The 27,792-nt window shown below is 45.1% G+C and overlaps 1 protein-coding gene across 1 annotated transcript in view; it reads right to left on the bottom strand.

The window, feature by feature from the left end:
* STT3B (STT3 oligosaccharyltransferase complex catalytic subunit B) overlaps positions 1-21,992 on the bottom strand; it is a 92,763-nt gene extending 70,771 nt beyond the window's left edge. Inside the window, exon 1 of the mRNA XM_032784155.2 lies at positions 21,463-21,992. Coding sequence (XP_032640046.1) covers positions 21,463-21,746 — 284 coding nt within the window. The 5' untranslated portion in view covers positions 21,747-21,992. The remainder of the gene's footprint in view (positions 1-21,462) is intronic.
* Between the last annotated feature and the right edge of the window lie 5,800 nt (positions 21,993-27,792).

Genomic DNA, 27,792 nt, shown 5'->3' with positions numbered 1-27,792 from the left:
TGTTGCCTCCATTAACTGCTCCCCTCCTTCTGCAGGACTAGCTGCTCTTCTCTTTTTCCTTGCCCTCTCTCCTTCAGCGACCACCTGCTGGGCCCCTTCTTCATTATCCAACTCTGCAAACCTGTTCCTGAGTTCTATTTCTCCTTCACTGGCCCGTCTTTTCCTCTGCCTGGTTCTCTTAGTCACATGCTTCCACCGTCCACTTTCCTCACCCAGCAGTCTCTCCTCAGAATTCTTTGGTCCTGCTTCCATCTGCAAGTCTGAGCTTATCCCTTCAGCCTCCTCATGTCTTTGCTCCATTATCTGCTCGAACCCTCTTCTAAACTCGACCAGAGTTTCCACCTGCATCTTCAGTCCTCGGATCTTTTCTTCCATCAGCTCTATCAGGCGGCACTTCATGCAGACAAAACTCTTTTCAGGTATCCTCTCCAGGATCATGTACATGCCGCAGCTTCCACATCCAGTCATCCTCATTGTGTCTTTCACTGCTGCCTCTGTATCAGTCATAGCCTTCCCATCTAAAACCTGGTAGTCCAAGAAACACAAAACAAAACAAACTCCCAACAGGCACCAGAACACTGGCAGACCACCACCCACTCCCTTAACTAGCCTGTCAGTTCCTCTGCCTAGGTCTCTTGGTCTCCCCCATAGCCTCCTCCTGTAAACTCCCTCTGAAACTCCCCTGTTTACAGCTCTGTTTGCTGGCTGCTGTGCCGCTGCAGCTGTCTATGCCGCTGCCTGACTGACTGGCTACTTTTATAGGACCCCTAAGCCCCGCCCCCTAAACAGGGCTCAGCTTCTCTCTCAGCACATTACAAGTGATTACAAACAAGGCTTGAAAAATGTACAATACTTTTTCTAGCCAGGCAACTAAATATAGCATAAACATAGATAAAAAAATATAGGGTGAGGGAAAGGGAGGCACATTAGCAATAACCAAATAAGAAGTCTAGTTCCTGTCACTAATAGCATGAAATGGATAAGATTCCAGACAATGTCATTAAGGTTCAGAGATGTGAACAGCAGCAGTGAAACCAATCAGAATCTTGTTAATTCCACTCTGCCCCTAAAACCTTTAGCACAGCAGGGGCACTCAGGCTTTATGCCTGCAAACTCAAGAAAATTATCTATCATTTACACAGCTCATAATTACAATCCTTGCTATTGTAAGAGCTAGATTTTTTTTTAAAGTAAATTTAGATTTTGCAGAATAGATTGTGTAAGGTGTCTCTTCAGGGCAAGCATAATACTAAGCCCTTGTCATAAAAATGCTCAGTTCCAAATTACTCTAAGTGTGACTGGTATTATCTACTTGTATACAAATTGTTCAACGAAACATTAATGATGACATTTAATTACGAAGATCCAGATATTACAGATTCTACGAAATGCAAATATAGCTACAATGTACATATGTAACATTTCATCTCAGATAAAAGCTGTTAAATGTATGCTTGTATACATAGCTTTAATGTGGTACAGATGTGTTACCACTGAAACCTTACACTCTGAATTTGAATTTGGTATATTTAAAATAGCAACCCTATTACTACAGTAGCATTTTGCATACTGCATTCTTTCCTCTTTTACAAATGATTACAAAACATGGCTTGAAAAATTTAGTCCTTTTTCTAGCCAGGGCACTAAACATAATATAGGAGTAGAGTAGCTACAAAATACAGGGGAAAGAAAAGGGCAGCATACCAATCTCCTGGATCTGGCAAAGGGATAATAGTTTAAAGAACATGTAGAACTAACTTCTTGACATATTCATTTAGGTTCTGAAGGTCCAGAATTGGCCTGAGACCTCCTATTGTTTGGGGTATTTGGAAGCATTGGGAGTAGAACCTGCTGCCCCAATACTGAGGAGGCACTTCTAGGCTCTCAAAGAACATAGAATCTGCACTTATTTCAGAACTGATTTTTGAGATAGGCCCCTGGGAAGAGGGTGGGGACAGGAAGGGAAAACAGGAACTGGAGAATCGATCCCAATTCCATCACCTTTAGCACCCACTTGCGGGAGGTAACGGACTGCCACTTACTTAGGAAACGTGACAACTTCCTCCCACAAGGAGGGATAGAGATAGAAAGTCTAAGATCTGCTGTAGTCCATATGCCATACTCGATAGGAATCAGATGGGCTGTTTAGAGGTGTGGGAACGTGTGGATGCGGAGGTAGCAGAGGTGGAAGGCGGAGGTCTCCTCCTCTGCTGCGTGTACTTCCACTGGTATTGATCCAGCTGTCTAGGAAAAACAAATACCTGTCTCTGATGTGACCCTCGCTCAAGCATTTCAGGCAAGAATTTGCACCACTCAAAGTAAAGTTTGAAGCCTAAGGACCTAGATGTGGGTTCCAGCAGCACTAGGTGCACCAAGTACCACTAACAAAAAACACACTGACTGCACATTCAAAGAGGAAAAAATGACAATACACTGTGACCACCAATGGTAAGATGGAACTGAAGGGGAGTGAACAGCTCCACCCTTTATACTCTTGATTTGGAGTAACAGGGAGCTAGTGTGGTTACCCTCTGGGTCCTGCCAGGGAAAACCTTCCGAGATCAATGCACAGGATGCACACACCCCTAGTGCAATGGACATCTGCAATCACTTGAAGAACAATGGAAACACACTTGAAATAGAGTGTTTTAATTTTCCTCAGTTCATCCAAGAGCAGCTTTCACAGTGGGAGCTGCAGCTATGGAGACAGCAGCAGCACAACCAGGGCCAGAAGCAATGGCAGAGTAAATCCAGGAGATAGTCTCTATATGAACTCAGTTTTCAGGGAGCTAGGCTGGTAGCTCTGAAACTGTCACCCAGACAGTGTCTCATTCTGAAACAACCAAGAGGCTCAGGTCTTCGCCTGCCGGGAACGCCAATGGGTTCTGTAACATTATTAATGAAGCTAATATTCTGTTTTCCTTGGTTTAGCTGAGCCTTCTTCAGATTCCTTTCCTCCCTGCCCCACATTATATTTGGGCAACTTGCTCTCCCACCACTCTGTTAGTGTTTGCTGAAGTTTGATACAAAAGATTCCATATGACTATCAGTGACTAACTTGTATTTCTATTTATGTTTCATTTTCACAAGAACTTGAGACACCTAAATGTAGAAGTGTAGCAGAGCAACTGATACTGTACTGAGATGGAAAGAGTAGAAATAAATATTTGATCAAAAATAAAGAGAAAAAGAAGGTAATTCATATTGAACTAGGCATCACATTTCCAAACAATTTCCAGCTATCTGGATCTTCAGCCTTAACAGATTTAAGAATGTGATTGCCCAGTTACTTAGGGTACGTCTATACTGCCTGTCGGATCGCTGCCATGAGGACGGCCAGGTAAGTCGAACTAAGATACTTCGACTTCAGCTATGCGAATAGTGTAGCTGAAGTTGCGTATCTTAGTTCGAAACCCCCCTGCTAGCGTAACCCAGGCCTAAGTCATACTTCTTCCTGGAATCTTATTCTCCAGAGTATGCAGATGAAGTACACAAACATGATTATCTATAAAGCTTACGATTTAGGTCTTGTATATGTTATACTCTCTTTCTCATGTTTTAATTCTGCAGTTGAGATCGCCTGGGAAACAACCTTAAATTCTCTAGCTGTGTATGGATGGTGTAAGAGGACAGCACATTCTCAAAAGTCCTTAACTCTGGAATGATCCACGCTGCTAGGCATTTTTTTCTTTACTGGGTTGGGTGATCAGATTTGAAATTGATTAGAGGGTGGGTGAGAGGGGCTTGCGCTGGGGACTAAGTCTCCTGTGTTACCAATCAGTCAACTTTGTACTTTGTATTGTACATGTGCATGAGCATTAGATAGGAACATTTAAAAAAAAATAAAGATCACTACATATCTGCCTGTTGAGAGTCAAGACAGCTTAGCCTAAATTCCCTAAAAACAAAAGGCACAAAATGGATAAGATTATCCAATTACAATCATACAAGCATCTTCCAATACACACACAAACCACTTTCAGAACTACTTCTGTATAATTTCTGGTTATAAGAAGAGGAAATACATCTATATATATATATCCACATTTTTACAAATTTAAAAATATATTTATGTCTTTATAAACCATTAAAATTCAAACAAGCTTTTACCATTCAATCCACTGAAATCCTGACGTTACATTATAAATTTAAAAAATGAACAGTAAAGCACAAATGAGAGGACCCGTAACCTATAACTTCACTCTTTACATATGGGACTATAACTTTCAAAAACTGAAACCTAATAAACCTCTGAAATCAATGCGTTTTTGTCTTTTTGGTTTTTTGTTTTTTTTTTAAAGTGTAAGGAGAAAAGAAGCAAAGAATAAAAGATTAAGGGGAAAGCTTCTGTCACATTTCTAAATATTTCTCATCTTGATTCTGATTTTCTTTTTAATTACTAATGCTACTGGAAATCTGATAAAGGATTTTTTTGTAAGTCTTCGGATTTTCATCTAAAAAATTATTACTTTGAGGAAAAGTATCAGTCTTTCTTGAGCTATAAACACTATGTTACTGCAGTCTTTCCAAGAGAGGAGTTCTGACAGTTATTAGTCACTGATTCAAAGATTAGTTTTGCCTCTAACATATAAAGTCATTCTGATTCCAGGCCCGAAGGCCACCAATCTGCGAGAAATTTTTTATTGCCAGCTGTTACTCAGAAGAGTCCTCACAGACCTACAATTTTTTTAAAAGATGGTGACACCTATTTAAAATATTTTTAATATAACCTTTTTAATAAAACACACCGGGAACACTTAGGTACTACCATCAAAATGACTAAGTGCACCACTTTCAACTAAAATACATTTTGCAGTTGTAGAAAAGGATGGAAGGCATAGTCTAAGTGATAGTAACATTTGACACTGGAAATTTATTCACTTGTGAAAAAGTTTGTTGAATTCCCTCCTCAACTCCAACACTCCTGGAATAATCAATACTTTAACATTATGCCACCAGTGACCAGGAAGTAAGAAGGCAAAGAACAGAACATATAAAATCTGACTCCACCTACCATAGGGTTTCTGCTTTTGAATTATCTTTAAGAAGAAAGTGGGCAGAAATGCAGAGCTGCAGAATGGAAGAAGGAAGAACTCAGATCAGCTCTTCACCTTGTTAGTAAATTTACCTTGTTAATTGTCTCCCCTTTTCTTCAGTCCTGCAGGACATATCAGAATAGCTAGCAGAGATGGTAACCTTATTTACCTGGTACTAAGTCATGTTAGTGGCCCTGCACTGGAGGAGGCCAATATTTAAATTTGTGGGACAAGAGTGAGTAAGGGAAATCCAGAGATTTGATAAAAATATCCTTCTTTCAAAATAACTGTCATTTTCTATTGTTCTCAATGGGACTGAGGCCACAGGCTGAAAAAAGAGGCTGTCTCTCTCTTACTCCTGGGGGAATTCTGCGCCGAAACACTAAAAATTCTGTGCACAATATTTTAAAATTCTGCACATCTTATTTATCAAAGGAACATAATATCACATTGATTTCAATTATTTTGGTAATTCATTTCAAAATACCTGTCAGCAAGCATGTCTTTAACAATATAGACGAATAGAAAGATTCATGTTTTTGGGGGGTTTGTTTGGACAAATATTCCTTACTGGGCACACTAATACAGAACTGTGAGTAATGATTCATTTAAACTACAATACAGAAATGTATTTCCTGCTTCCCTCAGAAATGGTGCAAAGGCTTGGGAGAGCCAGGGGTAATGGAGGAGCTGAGGGAGTGTCTGGCCCCCGCAGTTGGCCGGGATAGGGGGAGGAGAGTGTCTGCCCCCCTCAGCTGGCCCGGCAGGGGGGGTGAAGTGGGCAGAGACATAGGAACTGGGCTGTCATAGGGGTTTCTTTAACTCTCTACTCCTGGGGGAAATTGTGTGTGTCTCTGTATTGTACAGACATACTTGCTGACAGGTATTCTGAAATAAATTACCAAAATAATTGAAACTGGCATTATTATGTAGTGTTATTTTGACAAATAACATTTGCAGAATTTTAAAATTTGTGCAGAATTTTTAATTTTTTTTTGGCGCAGAATGCCCCTAGGAGTAATAAAAGGCAGTAGGGTCATAATACCTGAAGACATGCATTCTGAAATGTTCACCCACACCCAGTCAATCCATATTGGTGCTGACGTGTGTCTACATGAGGCCCGAGGGCATCCTGCATTGGCCAAAAGTGAGCAGTGAGGACAAACTTTGTAAGCGAGTACGATATTTGCAATGAGTTTCTAGCCAATCAACAAAAGGAACCAACTCATGATGCATGAAATATCTGATCAACCAGGAAGCAAGCTAGGCATGGACTTTTATATTTTATTTTCTATTCTAAATGGGATGGTTAATTTCTTTCTCCAATTATTGGGAAACATTTCTTGCACAAAACAGCTGCCTGTGTCACTGAATCTGTAAACCTCGGTTTGCCCAACATGGAATTCCGGAGATTATTACAGAAAATGGACCTCTGTTTCCATTTCAGGAAGAAGCAGTTACTTACCTTTTGCAATATGAATCTGCAATCCACATGTAGAATAAAGTTTCCACCCAAATAAGTTGAGCTTCTTGTCTTCTTTATTTTGGGGGTTGAGGCCTGGTGCCCATCTTTCTTCTTCACTGACTGCTGCCACTACAAGGGAGCCTAGAGGAGGATGGTTACATAGGTGTTTGAATCCCTACTGGGGGACATAGTACCATTTCTCCTCTCCTTTTGAAGTCAGAGACAAGGAAGGTGGGGTCTGCCAAAGGACCTTGGTAGGTTCTACATAGCATCTTTTGTCAGTATAACTATTCTAGCTGGTGTTACAGAGATCAGAGTGTCCACCAACTCATGAGATTTTTCCTGGACCTCCTGGGGGGGGGGGGGGAATTTAGGCCCATAGCCATCCTTCTCAACAACTTAAAAAATCTCAAGTCTTAAAATCATCTGAAGGTGGAGAAATAGGCTCCGCTACAACTGCCTCAATCCAGGGCTGCCCAGAGGATTCCGGGGGCCTGGGGTATTCGGCGGTGGGGGGCTCCCCGCTTCAGCAGTAATTCAGAGGCAGGGAGTCTTTCCGCTCCGGGACCCGCCACCAAAGTGCCCTGAAGACCTGCTGCGGGAGCCCCCCGCCACCGAATTACCGCCGAAGCGGGACCCGCCGCCTAAGCGCAGCTGGGTCTTCAGGGCACTTCGGCAGCGGGTCCCAGAACTCTTGTGAGGGCCCCTGCGGGGCCCGGGGCAAATTGCCCTGCTTGCCCCCCGCCCCCCTTGGGGGCCCTGCCTCAATCAGGGAAAAGGAAGAGAATGCTAATGGCATCAGGGGCTAGTCCAGTTCTTGCTTCTCATGCAGCTGTTCACCAGAAGGATCCTGACTTGGCTTGGTACTGGGCTCAGCACTGACGCTATGGTTTTTATGGAGATGAAGTTCCTGGCAGCCAGTAGCTGCAGCCAGCTGAGGTTGCTGTGGGGATGCTCTGGATTGGGGGAGGAAGCCCCCTGGGTTCCAAAAGGGTCACTGGTATGGCACTGATCCCCAACTATGCAAAGTCCAAGGCTTCATCCTATACAATTTGTGCTGGTACTGAGGCAGAAACCGGGGGTAGGTAACATATCCCTTCCTGATGGGACTGGCTAGGTTGGAACGCACAGGATTCCTCAGAGTCTGAGGAAGAAGCTTCTTCTTGAGATGAAGGCAGTGCCGTATCAGTCAGTACCAGTGAAGAAGATTCAGACTCTGAAGAAAGGAGAGCCAGGGAAATCAACTGTAGTTTTTCCCTAGATGATACCAGCCTAACTGGTATTCTGATGACCACATCTGTAGAGCTGTTCGGTGTGCAGGTGAAGGCACTGGAGGTAGTACCATGGGTCCCAGTGACAGCTGAGTCTCTTGAACTGATGACGACAATGAAGGCAGAATTTGGACTAGATATTTATTACGGGTGATAAGGCCCAATCCAGAAGGGATGCTACTTAACTTTGAGAACACTGAGATCGAGTTTTCTTGGCTGGTACTTACAAAAAACCTATCCTTTATCAGATTTCTGCCAACCTTCTGCTTGTAGGAGTTACATATCACAAACACCATCCAATTTTTAAAAAATACTTAATTTCTTTATCCTCACAAAATAACTTTCATTAGATGAAATGCTAAACTCAGCCAATTCACAAGGTTTTATCTATTAAAGAATACATCTCATGAGCTATATTGCAGACCCATTTTTTTAAAATGTTTCATTAGCAAGCTTTCAACTAAAGATGGAAGATATTCCACTTGAAGACAAGTGACAAGTAATTAAAGCAAGTTAAACACAGATTCCTGTTTCTGAACTATAGTAACTGAACACTTGATGGTATGCAGCACATAAATATTCACATACCAGTCCACCTGTAAAAAATAAAATAAAAAGTGTTAAAGAAATAATTTTCAAGGAACAACTAGAATATGAACTGGTAAATAACGAACCTCAGCACAATTTGGAGGAGGAAAAAAAAAGTATTTATCATTAACTTCAGTATTGCCACCTCTTATTTACACTTTTGGGATGCACCCGCAGACTTCAGAAAATTATCAATGAGCAGTACTTGTCAGATGCTACATGAGTGCCCTTTTAAAACTTAATCATTCAAGGCCAATGTTATATAATAGACCTGTGACCACCAACTGCCTGTACCTTCCTTTGACGGTCAGATTTCAATAGAGCGGAATTCTGAAGTAGAGGAGGAAATTGGTTAGGTAGTATGAATAGGCTGAGACAACATCTGAACAAACTACAGTTATTGATAAGTAAATTCCACTTGAAGGTAGCCTCCGAATATTCTCCTATTTTGGAAGTTAGCTAGAAATACAACACCTCAGAAAGATGAGCTAAGGAGTTCTAGTTAAATAAAGACCACGAAACAGCTCTGCTTAAGCCAACATTCACTCTGGATACCAATTATCTTTTTGGCCAGTGGCAAAAGCTTAATAGCTCTTTTTGCAGGAGAGACTCAACAGTATTTCCTGCAGGATCTCCTTTTTTGGAGGTGGGGTGATTCACAGCAAGAGGGCTGTCTGGAAGCCAGTACTGAAAATTTTGTGACAGTCTTGCAGATGACCCCAAAACACAGTGGTAACCAAAAATCACTGTTCTCTCTTCTTTGAGCACTGCAGTATAAGACGGGGACATCAGAAGGCCTCGGTACAAAGTTGCTTGAAGTCAGGTGCCTTCTCCTGGTGCCTGCTGCCTTGGTCTCTTGAACAGAGGCTTTCACCTCATGTGATATGCTTGAAGTTGGTGGTACTGAACTCCAACAGCCAAAACCTGGCAGAGCCCTCAGCTCCAATGGTGGTGAGGGGAATCCAATGAGAAAGCAGACTCTCTTGGTTTAATAGGGGTGGGAGAACCCTGGTGTGGGAAAACCTAACAGTAAGGCCCATTACAGGTTTCAGCATTACAAGTTTACTCTTCAAAGCACTCTGGGCATGGTCACATATAGGAGTTTCCTTGTTAGGCTTGAAGGCTACGCCCAAACTTTTTTTCAGTGCATGGGTGACGTGTACAGGCACCACTGGCACATCACAGTAAAATGTAAGGCAGAAGACAATACGGTCAAGCACCCTATATAAAGTTTTGCTGAACTAATGTGTTTAAAGCTGCTGTGCAGCCCCTTTTTCTCAATAAAAAACATCCTTGAAAAAAAAAAAAAAACAGCAGAGGGATGTGCACTGAAAAGTGCAAGCTGACACAAACAGTCTTCTGATCCCAAGAACATGATGCAAGTGCTACTGAGCTGAGACACTCTGAGCATGGAGAACAATACTGTGCTGAAGCACAGAGGCACTGGCATGTCATGGAAGTGTTGTAAAAAGGACATCTTAATATAGACATAGCAAAGGTTTTGGAACAGGGCTAAAACTGTTGGTATATGACTTTCCATCAAAATTAATTGATGTTATATGTTACAGATTCCTCTGAGCAACAGATAGAGCTCAGCCTTCTTTACAAAAAAATAAAAATGAAAACTCATTTTTATTGCTTTCAAATTGGACAACCAACTCAAAACCAAAAGAACACTGTCAGCCACTGAAGAGGTTTAGCTAGAGCAGAAAAGCAAGATTATCACAAAAGTTCTCAGAATAAGACGACCAAAAGTAATATGAGACTGACCCCAGCAGTCACCACAAATTAAGATGCTACACTGCAAACATTTAATGGAATTTCTTTACTGTCAAACTTAATTTTCCACGTGGCAACTGAAAGAATAAAAACTATCACAAGGTAAAATGGATCATGAAACATATGTAGCATCTTTTCAAATATTACTTCAAACATTAAACACAGATAAATTGTGCTAGTCACTTGCATAACGTACAGTAGTCAAAGTACCCTAAGAAGATTAATAAAACTTTTTGAACAGTTCATGAACTGCATTAGTTTTGACACTTGTTGTTCCACGCTTTAGCAGACCAGAAGCCACCCATTAGCTTCCAATCCTGACCTGCCCCACCCCTAAAAAACCCCACAAAAAACAAACATAAAACTATAGATACAATTTCTTTTCACCCATTTCACTTTCTGAATGGGGAAAAAATAGCTATAATATGAAGATAGTCCAATGATGATAAAAGAATGAAGTATTTTAAAATTCCTTGAATATATGAGAATTGTAAATATCTTTTATAAATATAACTAGACTGTCAAAATGAAACATTCTTTTAAGATATTTTTCCAAAAGTATTTAAAAATAAATTCCAGTATCCATTGAATTGTACGTTGTAACATTATATTTTAGAACAGAACTGACAAAGTTCAAGCCATACAGTAAGACTAAAGAAAGAAACTTGAAAGAGTAAAGGTAACTGTAACTGTATCAGGAGAGGTATTATTGACCATTTGTTCTAAATATTTCAATTCAACACCCTTCAGGTCAGGAAACATGAAACGTTATTTTACCAACTCATTGGTAAAGATATATAGATGTTCCATCTACTGTGGGGCTGCCCTAGTCAGTCATATGCATTCTTAAAGAAATACCCTTCTCAGCATCTGGTTTTCCCCACTGTCTGCCAATCACTGGGAAGGGAAGATCAGAATTTGAAAAGCCTTCATAAACCCATGCCCACACAAAAACATACTTCTTGCAATATAAAGCAACAGTTATTTATTATTTACTGTTTACATGCATTAAAAGTATGTAAAGACTGCAAGTCAACCACTCAAAATTAAGAAATGTCAGAATTAAGGTTGCCTGTACAATATAATTACATAATCATCATCACATTTTTTCCACAAGACCCCTTCCCCATTTGTCATACAGCTTAAATCAGGTGTTCTCAAACTGGGGGTCGGGCCCATCAGGGGGTCATAAAGCTAATACATGGGGGGTCATGAGCTGTCAGCCTCCACCCCAAACCCCACTTTGCCACTTTGCCAGCATTTATAATGGTGTTAAATACATAAAAAAAGTGTTTCTATATTATAAAGGGGGGGGGGTGTCACACTCAGAGACTTGCTATGTGAAAGGGGTCACCAGTACAAAAGTTTGAGAACCACTGGCTTAGCTGGTATCCAATGAATGAAACAGGGATATAGTAAATAAGGCTGCTGTTCACATAGCTTCTGCCTCAGGTATTACAGAAGGTGGAAGGTATATAGCCAACAAGGCAGAGAATAGCACTAAGAGAAAGGAGGCATGGGGTGGCATTTTTTTTTTCTCTTTCTTTTTTCTTAAAAAAAGTGAAAATAAAATTAAATAAATAAACAAATGACATGTTAGCATGTACAACAATCCCTGCCTGGGCTGTCAGCTGTGTATGAATCCAGGAGCTTCAACAGTGCAACATAAAACTCTATCACTTGAGCTAAAGGAATAATTCCATTAGCTGACAACAATAGAAAGCTTTATCTTACGTGGACATACCACACAAGGGAACATACCGTACAGACTTGATCATACGCCGGTTTGTTTATAAGCCAACCGCCCCCCCCCCCCAAGATGGATAAATAAAAATGGAAATTTTTTATAACCCATCCATAAGCCAACCCTAAAATTCAGGGGTCAGCAAACTTTGGCCTCCAGGCCATCAGGATAAGCGGCTGGTGGTCCAAGATAGTTTGTTTACCTCGAGCGTCCGCAGGCACAGAGGTAAACCTAAGTAAACAAAGTGTCCCGGCGCACCAGCTGCTTACCCTGACTGGCCGGGAGAGCAACTGGTGGGGAATTTTTTGGGGGGAGGGAGGAGGAGTGAAGAGAGGGGGGTGAGAAGCTGGGAGTCAGGGAAGTAACCCCTGTGACCACCCGCCACAACCTTACCCCTAGGCCGGGACCCCCACACTCTCCCCATCCCATCCCAACTTATCTGGGGAGAGCCAGGGGAAGATGTGTCTGATCTAGCTGGAGCTGCTCTGGCAGGCTGGCCAGTGTGGCTGCAGCCTGCTCCGGTGAGCCAGACTGGGCAGCGCGGCCGCAGCATGTTCCAGTGGGCTGGGCCGGGCAGCATGGCCGCAGCATGTTCTGGAGCCAAGACAGCGTGGGCATAGCCTGCTCTGGGAGGTGGGGCCGAGTGGCATGGCTGCAGCCTGCCAGCCCCGGAGCTGCAGCTGCTTTGGAGTCTGGGGAGAGAGCAGTGTGGCCAGATGTGGAGAGGCTCTGGCCTCGCCTCTTCCCTTCTGTCTCTGCTGGCTGTGCTGCCTCTCCTTGCTCCCTCTGTTTGGGGGAGGGACTCTGTCCCACCTCTCCCTCTCTATACCCCATTGTTCCACGCTCATAAGCCGACCCCCGTCTCTGGTGCTTCCCTTTTTTACTAAAAGAAATTCAGCTTATGAACAAGTATATACGGTATATCACATGAAGAAGTAGCCCCAGTTTTCAGCTAGCACAACCAAACATGTGCATTTGGCAGATTGACTGAGAAGCAGCATACTGGATAGCGATTTGGGTCTCCTATATTAAAGTCCTGGATTCTACTCACAGTTCTGCTATGACTGACCTGGAGCAAACACTCAGTTATCCTTTCTGTAAAATGGAGGACTGATACTTTCCTCCGTACCCAGGTATAGTTATGTAACCTTGCTTAATAATAAGAGCTGTGAAGTGCACAGAATTCTTAATATTAGCCAGAAGAAGAGGGGAGACTAGAATTAATGGTCCTCTGACTCCCTGACTAGCCCACCTTTCCCTCTGCCAAAAGGATATTTTAACAGGGAAAAGCAACAGCAGGTGAAATAAAAAAGCAAATCTATTTTGTCCACATCCATGTCCTGCTTCAGAAAGGTGCAGGAAGCTCAGGGCTTGTTTACACTAACGCACGGGGCCAATCTATGATATGCAACTTCAGCTACGTGAATAGCGTAGCTAAAGTCAACATACTTAGATCTACCGACTGTGGTGTCTTCACTGCGGTAAGTCGACACCTGATGCTTTCCTGTCGACTCCACTTGCACTCCTCATTCTGATGGAGTACCAGAGTCGAGGGGAGAGCACTCAGTGGTTGATTTATCGCATCTATACTAGACCCCCCGCTGGATCAATCGCTGTCTGCTGATCCGGTGGGTAGAGTAGACAAGCCTTCAGTGATGCTTGGAAGCATGTTCAGTGTGGCTGGAATTTAAGAAAATCCTGCAACAAGCCTTCAGCAGTTCTATATGTAAAACTGTAATTTTTACAGGATTGTAATTTGACCAGATCTGGACATATTTTCATGGGACAGCAAAAATATCTCTCTAAGCCCAAAATTATCCATCCTCCCCAATTTCAAGCTCCTATTCCAAACCCAGTAGACACTAGAGTATCTATCTATATTAAAAATAAAACCCAACAATGACCAAAAAAATCTTACAAGTACCAAGATTGACCAAACCACTTATTTTTCTCACTAGCCTTGTCCTCAGAAACATTTTTGCTTACATTTCCAAAATGAATTCTTCCTGAGTCAGACACTAATCACAGAAGATTTCAGACAATCTGGTTATAGTTTGCCAAAGTCACAAGCAATTGAAGAGAGGGTTGCAATGGGAAGCGTTAGGCAATCTCACTAGAGGTGTCACTAGTGCTCATCCTAAAACACACTGTCAATCAACTTTCTATATTACAAATGGAATGTACTACTATGAAAATAAATCAGGTATTTTATTCAACGATTCACAGTTGTTAATGGATTAGCATCAACTTAGTAGCGTTTGACCAGCTGCAGAGTATTTGTCTAATAGTTTTTCTAATATTTAACAATTAAATTTGCTGAATTCCATTTGACCATACCTACTTACTGCATTTTGAGATGCTCTCTTTTCTTGCCTGGCTTTATTCCATAATAGATAATGGGCCATCTTTTTCAGGAGTCGTCTCTAGTATCAGTTTCCTCTCTGTCTCCTCCCTTAAATCTTTTAACTCTTTCCCTATATTGTGTTCTCTACCACCAGCTCTGTATTTTCTCTCTCCTTATTTTTTCCCACTCTCATTCCATGCACTTTCCCCACAGTGCATACACCCACCATATTTCTCTTTTCTGACTTATCCAACAATCTCTCTCCCTCCCCCGCCGCTTCTCATGCCAATACCCACAACCATCCATGGGACCCAAAACACGAGTCTAGTGAAGTTTCCAAGCACTAATAACTAGCACACTAAACCTACCAGCTGCCAACAGAAAGATTGGAGACAAGAGACACTGTCCACAGAAAATGCAGAGGTGAAAAGCCAACACAGCTTCTGGAAATGGGGAGAGTGTTTGGAATCTTACTCGGATGGTACCATTGGACCCTGCTCAAGTGTTCCATTAGGTATCTCAGACTTAAGCCCCTATACATTCCTTGTGTTTTTCCTTACTATACCAGTGTCTCATGAACACTACAATGGAGAAAAAGATCTCTACTACTCCCTCAACCTCCTGGTTCTTGCAAGACAGTTGGCTCCAGTACTCTTTTTTGGATTATCCTCCTCGCATGAACAGTTCCCACATTTGCTTCTGCTGCTGAGTTTTTATAAACAGTAGCAGAGAGAAACTGACCCTTGGGGATGTCTACACCACAAGCACTAAAGCTACTTTCCTGTAAAGCAGATACTTGCTACAGCAACAGAAAGGTATTTTTCATCACTGTAATAAATCCACCCTTCAAGAGGTGATACAGTAGTTATATCAATGGAAAAATTCTTCTCTCAACCCACTGGTGTCAATACTGGCACTTGGGTCTGCTTAACTACATCTCTCATGGGGTGCATATTTTTCACACCTAAGTGACATAGCTAGGTCAATCTAAGTTTTAGGGGTAGACCAGGCCTTAAGCTGTTTCACATCTGCTTGACTGGTACAGTATTGAAGATAACAATCTTTTAAAAAGAAAACATGTGTAGCCCTGCAAGCAACAATCCAGTAAGTAGCTTCAATCCATAGTAAAAGGTTAAGCAAATGTAGCAAAACTAAGCAAGGCATCTCACTGGGAGCATATAACACCACTGGTCCACATTCTGCACTACTTACTTATTGGTCTCTGGGTGGAGTTTAAGGTGTTTGTTATTACCTGTAGAGCATGAAATAGCTTGGAACTAGCTACCTGAAAGACTGCCTCTTTCTCTATCCCTTACTGAGACAGCCTGAGTCAACAGGGGTGCCTAAAATGAATCGCCATTTTAAAAAGGAGGAGGCACCTGGCAGAGCATTTTCAGAGAGGGCTCCAAGACTAGGATTTACTCCCCTTGGTCTGAAATAGTTCAGCTTTGGTGACCATCTTGGCATACTCCAAAAGCATCTGTTTGACAGTTTTTTAAGAAGGCTGAGTGTATGCTTCCCACAAAAATGACGAAGTGTAAAAACGTTTCCGTGGGTGTGTGGCTGGCTGAGTTCCTGCTGACATGATTACTTGAATAGAATCATAGACTTTAGATGATTATAATGGTCCCTTTTGACCTTAGTCTGATCTCCTGCATGACGCAGGCCACCGAATCTTACCCACTCTTGTATCAAACCCCTAACCTATGCCTGAGCTACTGAAGTCCTCAAATCATGGTTTAAAGACTTCAAGGTGCAAAGAATCCTCTAGCAAGTAACTCTTGCCCCACGCTGCAGAGGAAGAAACCTCCAGGGCCTCTGCCAATCTGCCCTGGAGGAAAATTCCTTCCTGACCCCAAATATGGTGATCAGTTAAATCCTGAGCATGTGGGCAAGACTCACCAGCCAGACACCAAGGAAAGAATTCTCTGTAGTAACTCAGATCCCACCCCATCTAATATCCCATCACAGGTCATTGGGCATATTTACCACTAATAGTCAAAGGTCAATAATCGCCAAAATTAGGCTATCCTATCATACCACCCCTCCATAAACTTATCAAGCTTAGTCTTGAAGCCAGATATGTCTTTTTCGCCCACTGCTCCCCTTTGAAGGCTGTTCCAGAACTTCACTCCTCTGATCGTTAGAAACCTTCATCTAATTTCAAGTCTAAACTTCCTGATGGCCAGTTTATATCAATTTGTTCTTGTGTCCACATTGGTACTGAGCTTAAATCCCTCCCTGGTATTTATCCCTCTGATATATTTATAGAAGGCAACCATTTCTCCCCTCAGCCTTCTTTTGGTTAGGCTAAACAAGCCAAGCTCTTTGAGTCTCCTTTCATAAGACAGGTTTTCCATTCCTTGAATCATCCTAGTAGCCTTTACTCTGTACCTGTTCCAGTTCGAATTCATCATTCTTAAACATGGGAGACCAGAACTGCACATAGTATTCCCGATGAGGTCTCACTCAGGGCTTTGGAGCTGTGCACCAGCTCTGCTCTGCGCTCCAGGCAAAAACCTGCAGCTCCACTGCTCTGCGCTCCAGCTTCGGGCTCCGCTCCAAAGCCCTGGTCTCACCAGTGCCTTGTATAACGGTACTGATATCTCCTTATCTCTATTGGGAATACCAAGCCTGATGCATCCCAAAATCTCATTAGCTTTTTTCATGGCCACTTCACATTGGTAGCTCAGTCATCCTGTGATCAACCAATACTCCATGGTCCTTCTCCTTCTCTGTTACTTCCAACTGATGCGTCCTCAGCTTATAACAAAAATTCTTGTTATTAATCCCTAGATACATGTCCTTGCACTTTTCACTATTAAATTTCACCCTATTACTATTACTCCAGTTTCCAAGGTCATCCAGATCTTCCTGTATGATATCCCCAGTCCTTCTCTGTATTGGCAATACCTCCCAGCTTTGTGTCATCTGCAAACTTTATTAGCGCACTCTTTTTGTGCCAAGGTCAGTAATAAAAAGATTAAATAAGATTGGTCCCAAAACCGATCCCCAAGGAACTACACTAGTAACCTCCCTCCAGCCTGACAGTTCACCTTTCAGTATGACCCGTTGTACTCTCCCCTTTAACCAGTTCCTTATCCACCTTTCAGTTTTCATATTGATCCCCATCTTTTCCATTTTAGCTAATAATTCCCCATGTGGAACTGTATCAGTCTATATCTGGGAAGTTAAAGTCTCCCATAATCACACAATTCCCATTAGTATTTACTTCATGGACCCGTGCTGCACCCCTCTGATAGCCCAGTCTCTGGCTGTTCAAATTCAGGCTCCAGGCACTGAGCCTCCGTGGTCCAGCCCTGAGTGAAGCTTTCACCCTTCCCTTCACAAATATTATGGAACATACAGCACACAGCTATAAGCATAAGAATATTGTCATCAGCCAGGTCCAGCCTCCCATATAGGCAGCGCCAGCGGTCCCTTAAACGGCCAAAATCACACTCAACAGTCATTCTGCATTTGCTCAGCCTGTTGTTGAACCGCTCCTTGCTGCTGTCAAGGTGCTCCGTGTATGGCTTCATAAGCCGCGGTGTTAAGGAGTAGACAGGGTCTCCCAAGATCACAATGGGCATTTTGATTTCCCCTATAGTGATCTTCTGGTCCAGGAAGAAAGTCCCTGCTTGCAGCTTCCTGAACAGGCCAGTGTTCCGAAATATGCATGCGTCATGCACCTTTCCAGAACAGCCTGCATTAATATCCATGAAATACCCACAGTAATTCACAAGTGCCTGGAGAGCCATAAAAAAATACCCCTTCCGATTAATGTACTCGGTAGCTAGGTGGTCTTGTGCCAGAATTGGAATATGCATGCCATCTATCACCCCTCTGCAGTTAGGGAAGCCCATTTATACAAACCATCCACGTCACACACATTGCCCAGAGTCATGGTCTTTCAGAGCAGGATGCAATTAATGGCCCTGCACACTTCCGTCAACCCAACAGTCGACTTTCCCACTCCGAACTGGTTAGCGACCAATCAGTAGCACTCTGGAGCAGCCAGCTTCCACAGTGCAATCGCCACATGTTCCTCCACCAACAAGTTAGCTCTTATTCTCGTGTCCTTGAGCCACAGGGCTGGGATGAGCTCTTCACACAGTCCCATTAATGTGGCTTTCCTCATCTGAAAGTTCTGCAGCCACTGCTTGTCATCCCAGATGTGCATCACGATATGATCCCACCACAGAGTGCTTGTTTCCCAAGCCCAAAAGCTGCGTTCCACTATGGTCAGCACCTCCATGAATGCCACAAGCAATCTTGTGTCATAGCTACTATGTGTGGCGAGATCAATGTCACACTCCTCTTGCCTTTGTAGTTTAAGGAAAAAGTACACTGCTACTTGTGACGTGTTAGTGAGTAGCATATTGGTCGACAGTGCAGGATCCATTCCTGCACACTGAAGAGGCAGAGCATGCAGTACACAACCCGTTGAAAGATGGCACCAAATGCGGATGGAAGCACAGGGATTGCTGGGATGCGAAGCAATGCATCACGGGGCATTGGGACAGAACCCAGGATGCCCTGCAACCCGACCCCTCTCCTTCCCACAACTCTTAGCGGCAGAAGAGGAAGAGATGCTCTGTGGAATAGCTGCCCAGAGTGCACCATTCCCAATACCAATGCAAGTGCCGCAAGTGTGAACATGCTGTTGTGGAGGCAGCTGACAGTGTGAACACACAACAGTGGTTTCCCTTCAGCACTCTCTGAGCGGCAACGTAACTGCCAGCGAATGAACTCTGCCAGTGTAGACATACCCTAGGAAGGAGGCAGGTACTGAGATTTTTATTTGGGCGTGGTTCCTGGACTCGGCTTATAGATTCTTTCTAACCGGACTTTGACTAGTAGGAGTCTTATAAATTTGTAATTCTACTCCTATCTAACTGCTCAATGGAGGAGCAGCTCTGTCTCCTCCTCCTGTCTCCTTGCACTAAGACGGCTGCAAAGTAGAAGGGTCTCCTCTACTCCATCGTTCTTCCAGATCTTGCACTGTTTAGGTTCTCTTCCTCACTAAATAGCTCTACTGCCTACTGCTACACTTCTGGTATGTAGCATCATAACACTGATAGGATTCTTGACATTTTCACTGATGCCCCAAGACTTGCAGAAAAAACACTGGGTTTTGTTAACTTTGTTCTACAGATGATTGGCAAAGCTACATGCAGCAGCAGACAGACCGAAGCTGTCTGTAGTCAGGAAGATGACTGCATCTAACATAGTGTTTACAAGTAGAATGTTACCTTTGCTGCCATAAGAACTAGAAATTTAATTTTTGTTTTATTCTTTCTTTGTTTTTAAAAAGATATTACATCACCTAACTCACCACAGCACAATTTCCATTCATTTGAGGAGAATGAACTTTGATAAATAAGAATAACAGGAAGAAATTAGGATAAAATTTAGGCCCTATACCAGGAAAAACTTCCTGACTGTGAAAACTATTGCAGTTGGAAACTATTCCAAAGTGTAAATCCCTTTACCTACATTTAGAACAGAAAAGCATTAAAAAAAAACCCACATAGCTGACAATTCCTAAAGTATGCACCAAATGTAGTAAATCCCTTACTCTCTAATTTATATTAATTTATATTTGCATTTCAATTTCATTTATTTACATTTACACAATAAAACACTCTTATAACGGTCCAATGCTTGAATTAAGTATCCTTTACTTTTGCTTTTTCAGTACTGAATTTGTATTAAAATGATTTAACAACAATGCTTAAGAACAAAGCCTTCTGTGTGAGTTCATCATGTTCTTTATTTCTCTGCCCTCAAATACCATAAATTTGCAAACTAAATAAGAAATGAAAGTTGCACCCAAACTGAATATTCAAATAGGGAAATTGAAATGTACAATATATATTTTAGTAAAATATTACATTTTTTCTAGATTTTATCAACAATAAAATGTATACTCAGTATTTCAAAACATAGAGCATGCCCTTCTCTCAAAATGATCAACCATAAGAGACCTCCGACCTAAAATGTTGGCTTGTTTAAGAAAATCAAATGAATAATGCAAAAGTATCTTACTTAAGGATCTAAATACAGGGCAGCTTCCTAGAATGGTCTCACCTAACACAAGATACAATATTTTAATGCCATACTCCAAAAATTTTCCCCACGTTCCTGCTGTATTCCTCTTAACCACAAACTTTGCTGCAAGGACTAGAACAGCAGCATTTCTTGATCTTTTGCAATAACATAGTTCCATTCCCTCCAACACACAAGAATCCAGTTTCCATACAAATGAAAACAATCTTTAGAAAATAATGATATTTGAGAAACAGTAAGAAATCTTAGGTTGAAAAAAAACTGGGCACTTTTAAATAACTGGCAGTAAATCAGTGTCACCCATTTTATTGTAATCCTACCAGTCACTTTTATGAAGATTTACTTCCTGAGGTGCATTCCTTACCCTCCTCACTCACTAGCCCTGGTCAAAAAGGAATCCAATGAAAGAATACTATGCACATCTGGAGACAACAATGTGACAGAAGAACTTCATATGAAATTCTAGTTCCTTTTTGGTTCATCTTTATTTAAAAGAGCACATACTGATTTCAATTTCTCCAGCGTAACTCTGCAGCCCACCTGCCTGCTGTTGCCACAACTTTCCCGATCCCTCCCTTGCCACAAAAAATGTAATTTGTACCAACACTCCTAGCTGCAACATGCACAATTCAAGTCAAAGGGGGCACACAGGAAGGAGAAAGGCAAAGCAATAAGGCTGCTTCATTTTAACACCTTTCTTCCGATCACACCGATTATCCATGCTCCGCAAAGCCCACACACGTTGGCTACGCATTGCCGCTTTTGTGCCCTGCCTTCGGGTCCCTCTCACGCTGCCTCCCAGCCAGACGCCTGCCTGCGCCTCCTTGCTCGGCCCATGGCCCCCTTAGCCTCGCGTGTCCCAACACCTGATGCCCCTTCACTCCTAGCCCAGCCGCACCGCATCCTCTCGCGGCTCCCGCCCCCCGGCAGCGGGAGGAACAGGCGCAGCTCAACTTGGCGAAGTGGGCGAGCGGCCCCGCGGGCCGGTGCCCGGCCGGGTTAGGCCGTTCACCGGGGGCATCGCCCCGCCTCCGGAGCTCGGGACACGGGGGGTTGGGCGGCGCGTTCATAGCCCAGACCGGGGGCAACGCAGGCATCAGCCCCGACCCCTGACCCCCGCCGTCCCCCCTCCCCACTGCCCCAGGGCGGCGGCGACGACTCACCAGGGGTCGAACTCGTGGATGATGCTCTCGAAGCGGATGACGGCGAAGAGCCGGGAGCTGAAGCCGGCAAGCCAGGCCAGGAAGAGGATGGTGAAGGAGAGCAGCGACTGCCAGCCCGCCGGCTGCGACAGGCCCCCCGACAGGCCGCCTCCACCCGCCGGGGGGCCGCCGGCAGCCGCCGCGGAGGAGCCGCTGCCCGTCCCGGCCCGGCTATTCCCCAGCGCCAAGGAGCCGGCGGAGTTGGCGGGTTTGTGCCTGTGGTCGGGGGCCGAGTGCTCCGCCATGTTGTACCCCGGGCTCCTCGCAGTCTCTCCGCCTAGCGCGCGGGCGAGAGGGGGGGAGAGGAGGGAGGGTCCGCCCGCTCCCTGAGCGCTACGGCGGGGGCTGTGGCTGCCTCACTGGCTTCCCCCGGCCGCCGCCTCGCCTCGCCGGGATCTGCCTCCAGACGCAGCGGTCAACATCCCAGTGCGGCGCGAGGCAGAGAGCGCGACCGGGACAGCGCGCGCGAGCTGAGGGCAAGGAGGAGCCCCAGGCTAGTGGGGGGGGGCGAAGGGGGAAGGAGGAGCCGGCAGGGGGCGGGATGGGACGCCAGGAAGGCAGAGCGGCTGCGCACGAGTTGGAGGAGGGAGGCGGTGGCGGAGGAGCGCGCGGTAGCGAGGTGGGGGACGAGAGAGGACTGCGCGCGATCCAAGAGGAAACCATATGGGGAGATGACGTGGGAGACAGTGGGACGAGGCTGGGGCATGAAACTACCGAGGCCTAAAGCCGCAGGCGAATCAGAAGAGGTGCGAGGATAAATGAATGGGAGCTTTTTTCCCCCGCCCATCTGAGAGAGGGCGGAGCTTGCAGAGGGGCGGGGGCACAGAGAGGAGGGAAACGGTGAAGGGGGAGGAAGAACCAATCTCTACTTTACCCTCTCAGTCAGGCCCTCCCTGTCAACCTGTCATAGAGCGACAGGTACTGCCACGGTCCGGGACAGGCCCATGAGCTCAGCCAATCAGAACAGGCGTGGCAGGGGAAGAGGCCACTTTACCTACAGTGACCAATGAAAAAGGAACAGTGCGAAGTGGAAGAATGTGATTGGCGGCTGTTTCCACCAATTATATAAGGCGGGGGGGGTGTAGTTTAACGGTCACGTGAGATAAATGAGGTAGTTGGGGGTTAGGGAGGGCTGGTTTCCTGGCTGGGGGCTAGTGCAGCACCGGTGGGGTGGGGAAGCGGCGGGAAATCCCAGCTTGTCCTGCTCCGAGGTCCGTAGCAAGGCGGACTGCGGAATGCTGGGAGTTGTAATCTCATTTTGGCTTCGCTATGGGCCACCTGCCTTGGCCAGCTGCGCTCGTCCTGCCTAGCCTAGGCATCCAGGGCCTGCCCTGGCCTCCTGTAGGGAGTGAGGCTGTGAGTGCTGAGGGTGAGGCTCATGCAGCCTGGTGGGCGCTAGAGTGGCAGGAGCCCAGCCAGGGAGTTGTTTCCCCATCTGCAGGGCCTGGTCCCAAGAGTGACATTTCCCCCCCCCTCCCCCCGCCTATTATACTGATGTTCGGTAGCCCTGCCTGCCCTTCTCTGGCTGCAGCTGGGAAGGGTGAGGCAAAAGAGGCTATTCAGGCCACGTTTATTTCCAGTTGGCTGCAGTGCTGAAACATTTTTTTATAGTGGGAATGCTGAAAGCCATTGAACCAAACTGCAAATCCTGTCTGTAATGGAAATCCCTTCAAGCTAGGGGGTGTGGCAGCATAGCCAGCATCCCTAGTTCCACCACAAATGGCAGCTGGGATATGCCTGATCTTTTCTGGCAGCAGGATTGGAGAGGGAGCAACTCAAGGCCTGGTTTTGCCCCTGCTTCTGGAGCCTTGTTCTATTGTGTATAGGCTTTCATACTGTGCTCTTCAACCTAGTATTGGGGTGCCTTCCAGCAGTGTAATTAAGCAATCTGATCACACCTTTGTCACATGTTTATCCTTTCCTGAGGAGGGGGTGGGGAGAAGAAGAGCAAGTGCATTGTCTCCAGTTGGGTTGGGGGGAGTCTGCCTCCTAAATACTGTAAAGTGTTGCTAGCTGTCATGACTTGCTAGTCTTGCAATATTTTCTGTCTTTCTTAAAGTCTAATTTCTTGAAGCCATATAACTGCATGATAAGTTAAGCATTCATTTTAAAAAATTTTATAGCAGAAACAAGTTTGGAGGCAAATTTTAAAAGAAAACTTCTATTTTTAAGCATTCACTAACTTTGGGGGGCCTGACTTTTTGAGCATGTGGATTGCCAGTACTGCTGCAAACTATGTAATGAGTCCTGCTGCTGTGATCCTAATCAAGGAAATGGAAGCAGAGGGAGATCCTCCATTCTTTATATTAAAGGTAGTGTGAGAGTAGACACTGTCCACAAAAATGCATGGTGCTTCTGCACTGTTGAATAATTGTACTGCTAACTCATTATGTGCCCTTCCCTTAGGCTTAATTTTCGAAAACGGTCACTCAAGGTTTTGGTGCCTGTAGCGAGGGGGGTCCCCTCCTCCACGCTCCTGAGACAGGGAATAGGCCAGAAACCCTGCGGTCCCGGGCAGAAGCCCGGCTGCCTATCCCTGCCCCCAGGAAGCCAACGGGCGGGACCGGAAGTTCAAGGCCCCCTCTGCCTGTTCCCGCCCCCAGGAAGTCAGGGGGTGGGACAGGAAGTATAAAAACCCGGTCCCAGCCCTCAGAAGGAGGCCGCCAGAGAAGGCAGACGTGGGTGCCCGAGCTCCTGCTGGGCCTGGCTTACCCCACACCCGGTATCCGGAGGGGTCCTGGCCTGACCTCCCCTGGGGCCAGTACCCAGAGCAGCGGGCCGAGCCTTCGGACGCTCGCCCTGTGGAGGACTGGACCAGACCGCCCGAACCCTGGTACCCCGAGGACTGGACCGGACCACCTGGACCCCGGGACGCCGAGGACTGGACCGGACCGCCCGATACACCGAGGACTGGACTGGACCCCCTGCTGCCGAGCCGGCTGAGGAACCTATGATCTGGGAACCCCTGGACGATGCCGGCGAAGGGCAGGTACTCAGGGAGGGGGAGTTGGAAGCAGCTCGGGGGCGGCTGACTACAGTCAGGCCGCAGAAGACCCCGAGCCGATGGCCGTGTGCATTGGCCAGGATCCCCACTGACCACCCCGGTCAGTGTGTTTCGGTGGGAACCCTGCTGCTCACCCGGTCAGTGTGTTTTGGGCCGGATCCCCACTGACCGCCTTAGCGGCGAGAGCCGCTACTAGGGCCCCGGGCTGGAATGCAGTGGAGTGGGAGGGCCTGCGTTCCCCCTGCCACCCCTTAAGGGTGGCAGACTCCCCCCTTCCTTTACTTAACCTGATCGCCTCCAGTTGTCCCCGGCTCTCCCCGGCTCCAAAGGACCAGAGCCCCTAACCTGCTGACTGCTCTCCCCGGCTCCAAAGGGCCAGAGCCCCTAACCTGTTTGTTCGCCGTCCGCCCCACCCAAGGGCTCGGACTGCAGACTACATTCGCTCAGCCCCTGCGACCAGGAACTGATCCCCGGCCAAGGCCTTGTAGGTAATTTGAGATCCTTAGCTGAAAGATGTTATATAAGTGGAAGGCAATAATGTTGTCCAGGAGGGACTTGATTACCTTTTCCTCAATATTTGAGTTATTTTACTGTGGTGCTTGGTAGCAGTAAAGAAGCTGAATAAGTAGCATCCAAATCTTGATACAACCCTTGTCCTCATCAGAACGTAAGAATTTATGTAATTTATATAAAAATCAATTACTACTGTACAAGTACCACAAAAAATATACAATCAATATTGTATAGCCATAGATAGAGATCCCCTTCCTGCAGGCACAAGAACCCACTCATATGGATCTTGCTACTCAGTTATTTGATATGACGGTTTATGTATCATAACTAAGTATCAAACCTGTTTGTTAACCTCTTCATCTCATAGGCACTGCTTGCTCCAGAATAGAGTGATTTTAAAAACTATTTTAATATTAGTCCTCAATTGTGGAAGTTTCCACTTCAAATAGCCACAAAGTCTCTCTAAATTTAAAGCTGCATGTAATTTTTTTTTAATTATCACTTGGCCATGCTGTTGCATCTAAAGTCTATATAGAGTGGGGGATTTTAGATTAAGATCCAGGAAAACTTTGAGAAAACTACAAAATAGTGCTGCCAAATATATGAATACGTTAAAAAGAAAAGTAGCCTTTTAATATAATTTACTTTGGTAGTTGTGTTCTAATAGGCCAATAACGTGTCTGAGGGAAATGAAATTAAACACATTGAATGCCCCTGTTCCAATGGCAATTCAAGTGAAGGATTTTTTTAATTGGTTCACGAGCAAAGAGCAAGTGTGTCTAAAAGTTTGCCTGTATCAATCTTTTTCTGATGTGGACTGATTTTTATTTCTGAACCAATCTCATTCCATTCTTCTGGAGAGATGATTTACTATTAGCAGTGTTAGCCAATCTTTTGGCAGCAATACTTCCTGGCAGTGATGCAGTAGAGATATTGTTTTAAAGGAATGATGATGGGGTGTATAGGACAGTGGTCACCAACCTGTCAATCCTGGAGCCTCTGCCAGTCAGTCACGATCTTCAGGCTGCTAAAAGTCCAGCAGTGCAGTGGAGCTCAGACAGGCTACCTGCCTGCCATGGCCCCACATCACTCCCAGAAGCAGCTGGCTGCTGGCATATCTCCTCCACTTGTGGGAGGGACAAGGCAGCTCCGCACACTGCTCCTGCCCCCAGCACCATCCCTGCACCTCCCATTGGCTGGGAACTGGGCAATGGGAGCTGCAGGGGTGGCGCTTGTGGGCACAGGCAGCACACGGAGACCCTCTGCCCCCCACTCAGGGGCTGCAGAGATATGCCAGCAGCCAGTCGCTTCCGGGAATGGTGTGGGGCCACGGCAAGCATGCAGCCTGTCTGAGCCCCGCAGTGCCACTGGCCAGGAGCCACCTGTGGTAGTGCCTCCTGGCCAGAGCCTGCCCCTCACACCCGCTCCCGCACCCCAACCCACTGCCTCACCCCGGAACTCCCTCCTGCACCCAACTCCCTTCCAGACCCCTGTCCTGTACCCCAATCCCCTGCACCTGCCTGGAGCCCCCTCCTGTACCCAAACTCCCTCTAAGAACTTGCATCCCTTGCTCCTGCACCCCAGACCCCTGCCCTAGGCTCAGCCAATGCACACCCACAGTTGAGAATGTTACATTGATTTGTGACAATCCCTGAAAGATTTTGGATCTATAAACCACAAATAACACTAATAAGTAAAATTCATGAAATAGTGGATTCTGTGAGATTAGGTGCAGTGTGACCATATGACCCCTGCACCCAAATTCCCTCCCAGAGCTTGCACCCCTCACTCCTGCAACCTAACCTCCTGCCCCAGGCTCAGGCCGAAGCCCCTTCCCACAGCCCAGAGCCTGCACCGCCCCCACCCCAACCTCCTGCCCCAGCCCTGTGCAAATGAGTGAGGGTGGGGGAGAGTGAGTGATGGAGGGAAGGGGGATGGAATGAGCATGGTGGGGCCTTGGGGAAGAGACAGGGTAGATCCTGGGTTAATCTTAAATTCAAAAAGTGATTTTATGCATAAAAAGGTTGGAGACCACTGGTATAGGAAGCCTTTCCTGTCTCATCCCCCCCATTTCCCTCTCCTCCTCCTGTCCCCCCAACTTCCACCCCCACTGTGGAGAGTCCAGGAAAGGATTCCATAGACCAAAATCAGCCTGGAAAAGTACATGGAGCATCAGAAACTTGGTTTACACAGTTCTTGTATTGAACTAATTATTTTGATTAGGCATATGATTTTTTTAAAACTAAAACCATTAAATTTATACAAATCCTAATATGGATGCAATTATACTACTATAACTTATCCCTTTAAGCCTATAGGAATAAGGAATACCAGTATCTGCATGTTGATATCTGTATTAGCTGCAGCCATGCTAGTGGGGTTGTACTGCTTTAACTATACCATTATAGTTAAAGCTGTACAATTTTTGCATGTAGATAAGCCCAGAGAACTTGATTCATTTGAATCCTGACACAAGGTAGAGTGTCTTCTGATCCCTGGTAATAAATTACTCTATTTCAAACCATTCAAAAGTCTGGACCTCTGAATATCTCAGAGCTCAATCAATGAATTTCAATGGTAATAAAAAGCGTATTTCTATTAAAAGCTCTCATTATTGTGTCTGTAGCTATATACTTGAATTGCCCTGTTCAAGTTGGAGGATGAAATAAGAATATTAGTCTTCATAGTAAAACAGATCAAACAAATAGAGATGGAAGACTCACAGGGTCATAGTAGTTAGGAAAGGAAAATATCTATCCTCTGTTAGTGCAGTA

This window comes from Chelonoidis abingdonii, chromosome 2 (genome assembly GCF_003597395.2).
Source record: "Chelonoidis abingdonii isolate Lonesome George chromosome 2, CheloAbing_2.0, whole genome shotgun sequence".
In the NCBI taxonomy this organism is placed as follows: domain Eukaryota; kingdom Metazoa; phylum Chordata; order Testudines; family Testudinidae; genus Chelonoidis; species Chelonoidis abingdonii.
The sequence above is the reverse complement of the archived record's forward strand: the minus strand, read 5'-3'. Positions and strand labels throughout refer to the sequence as shown.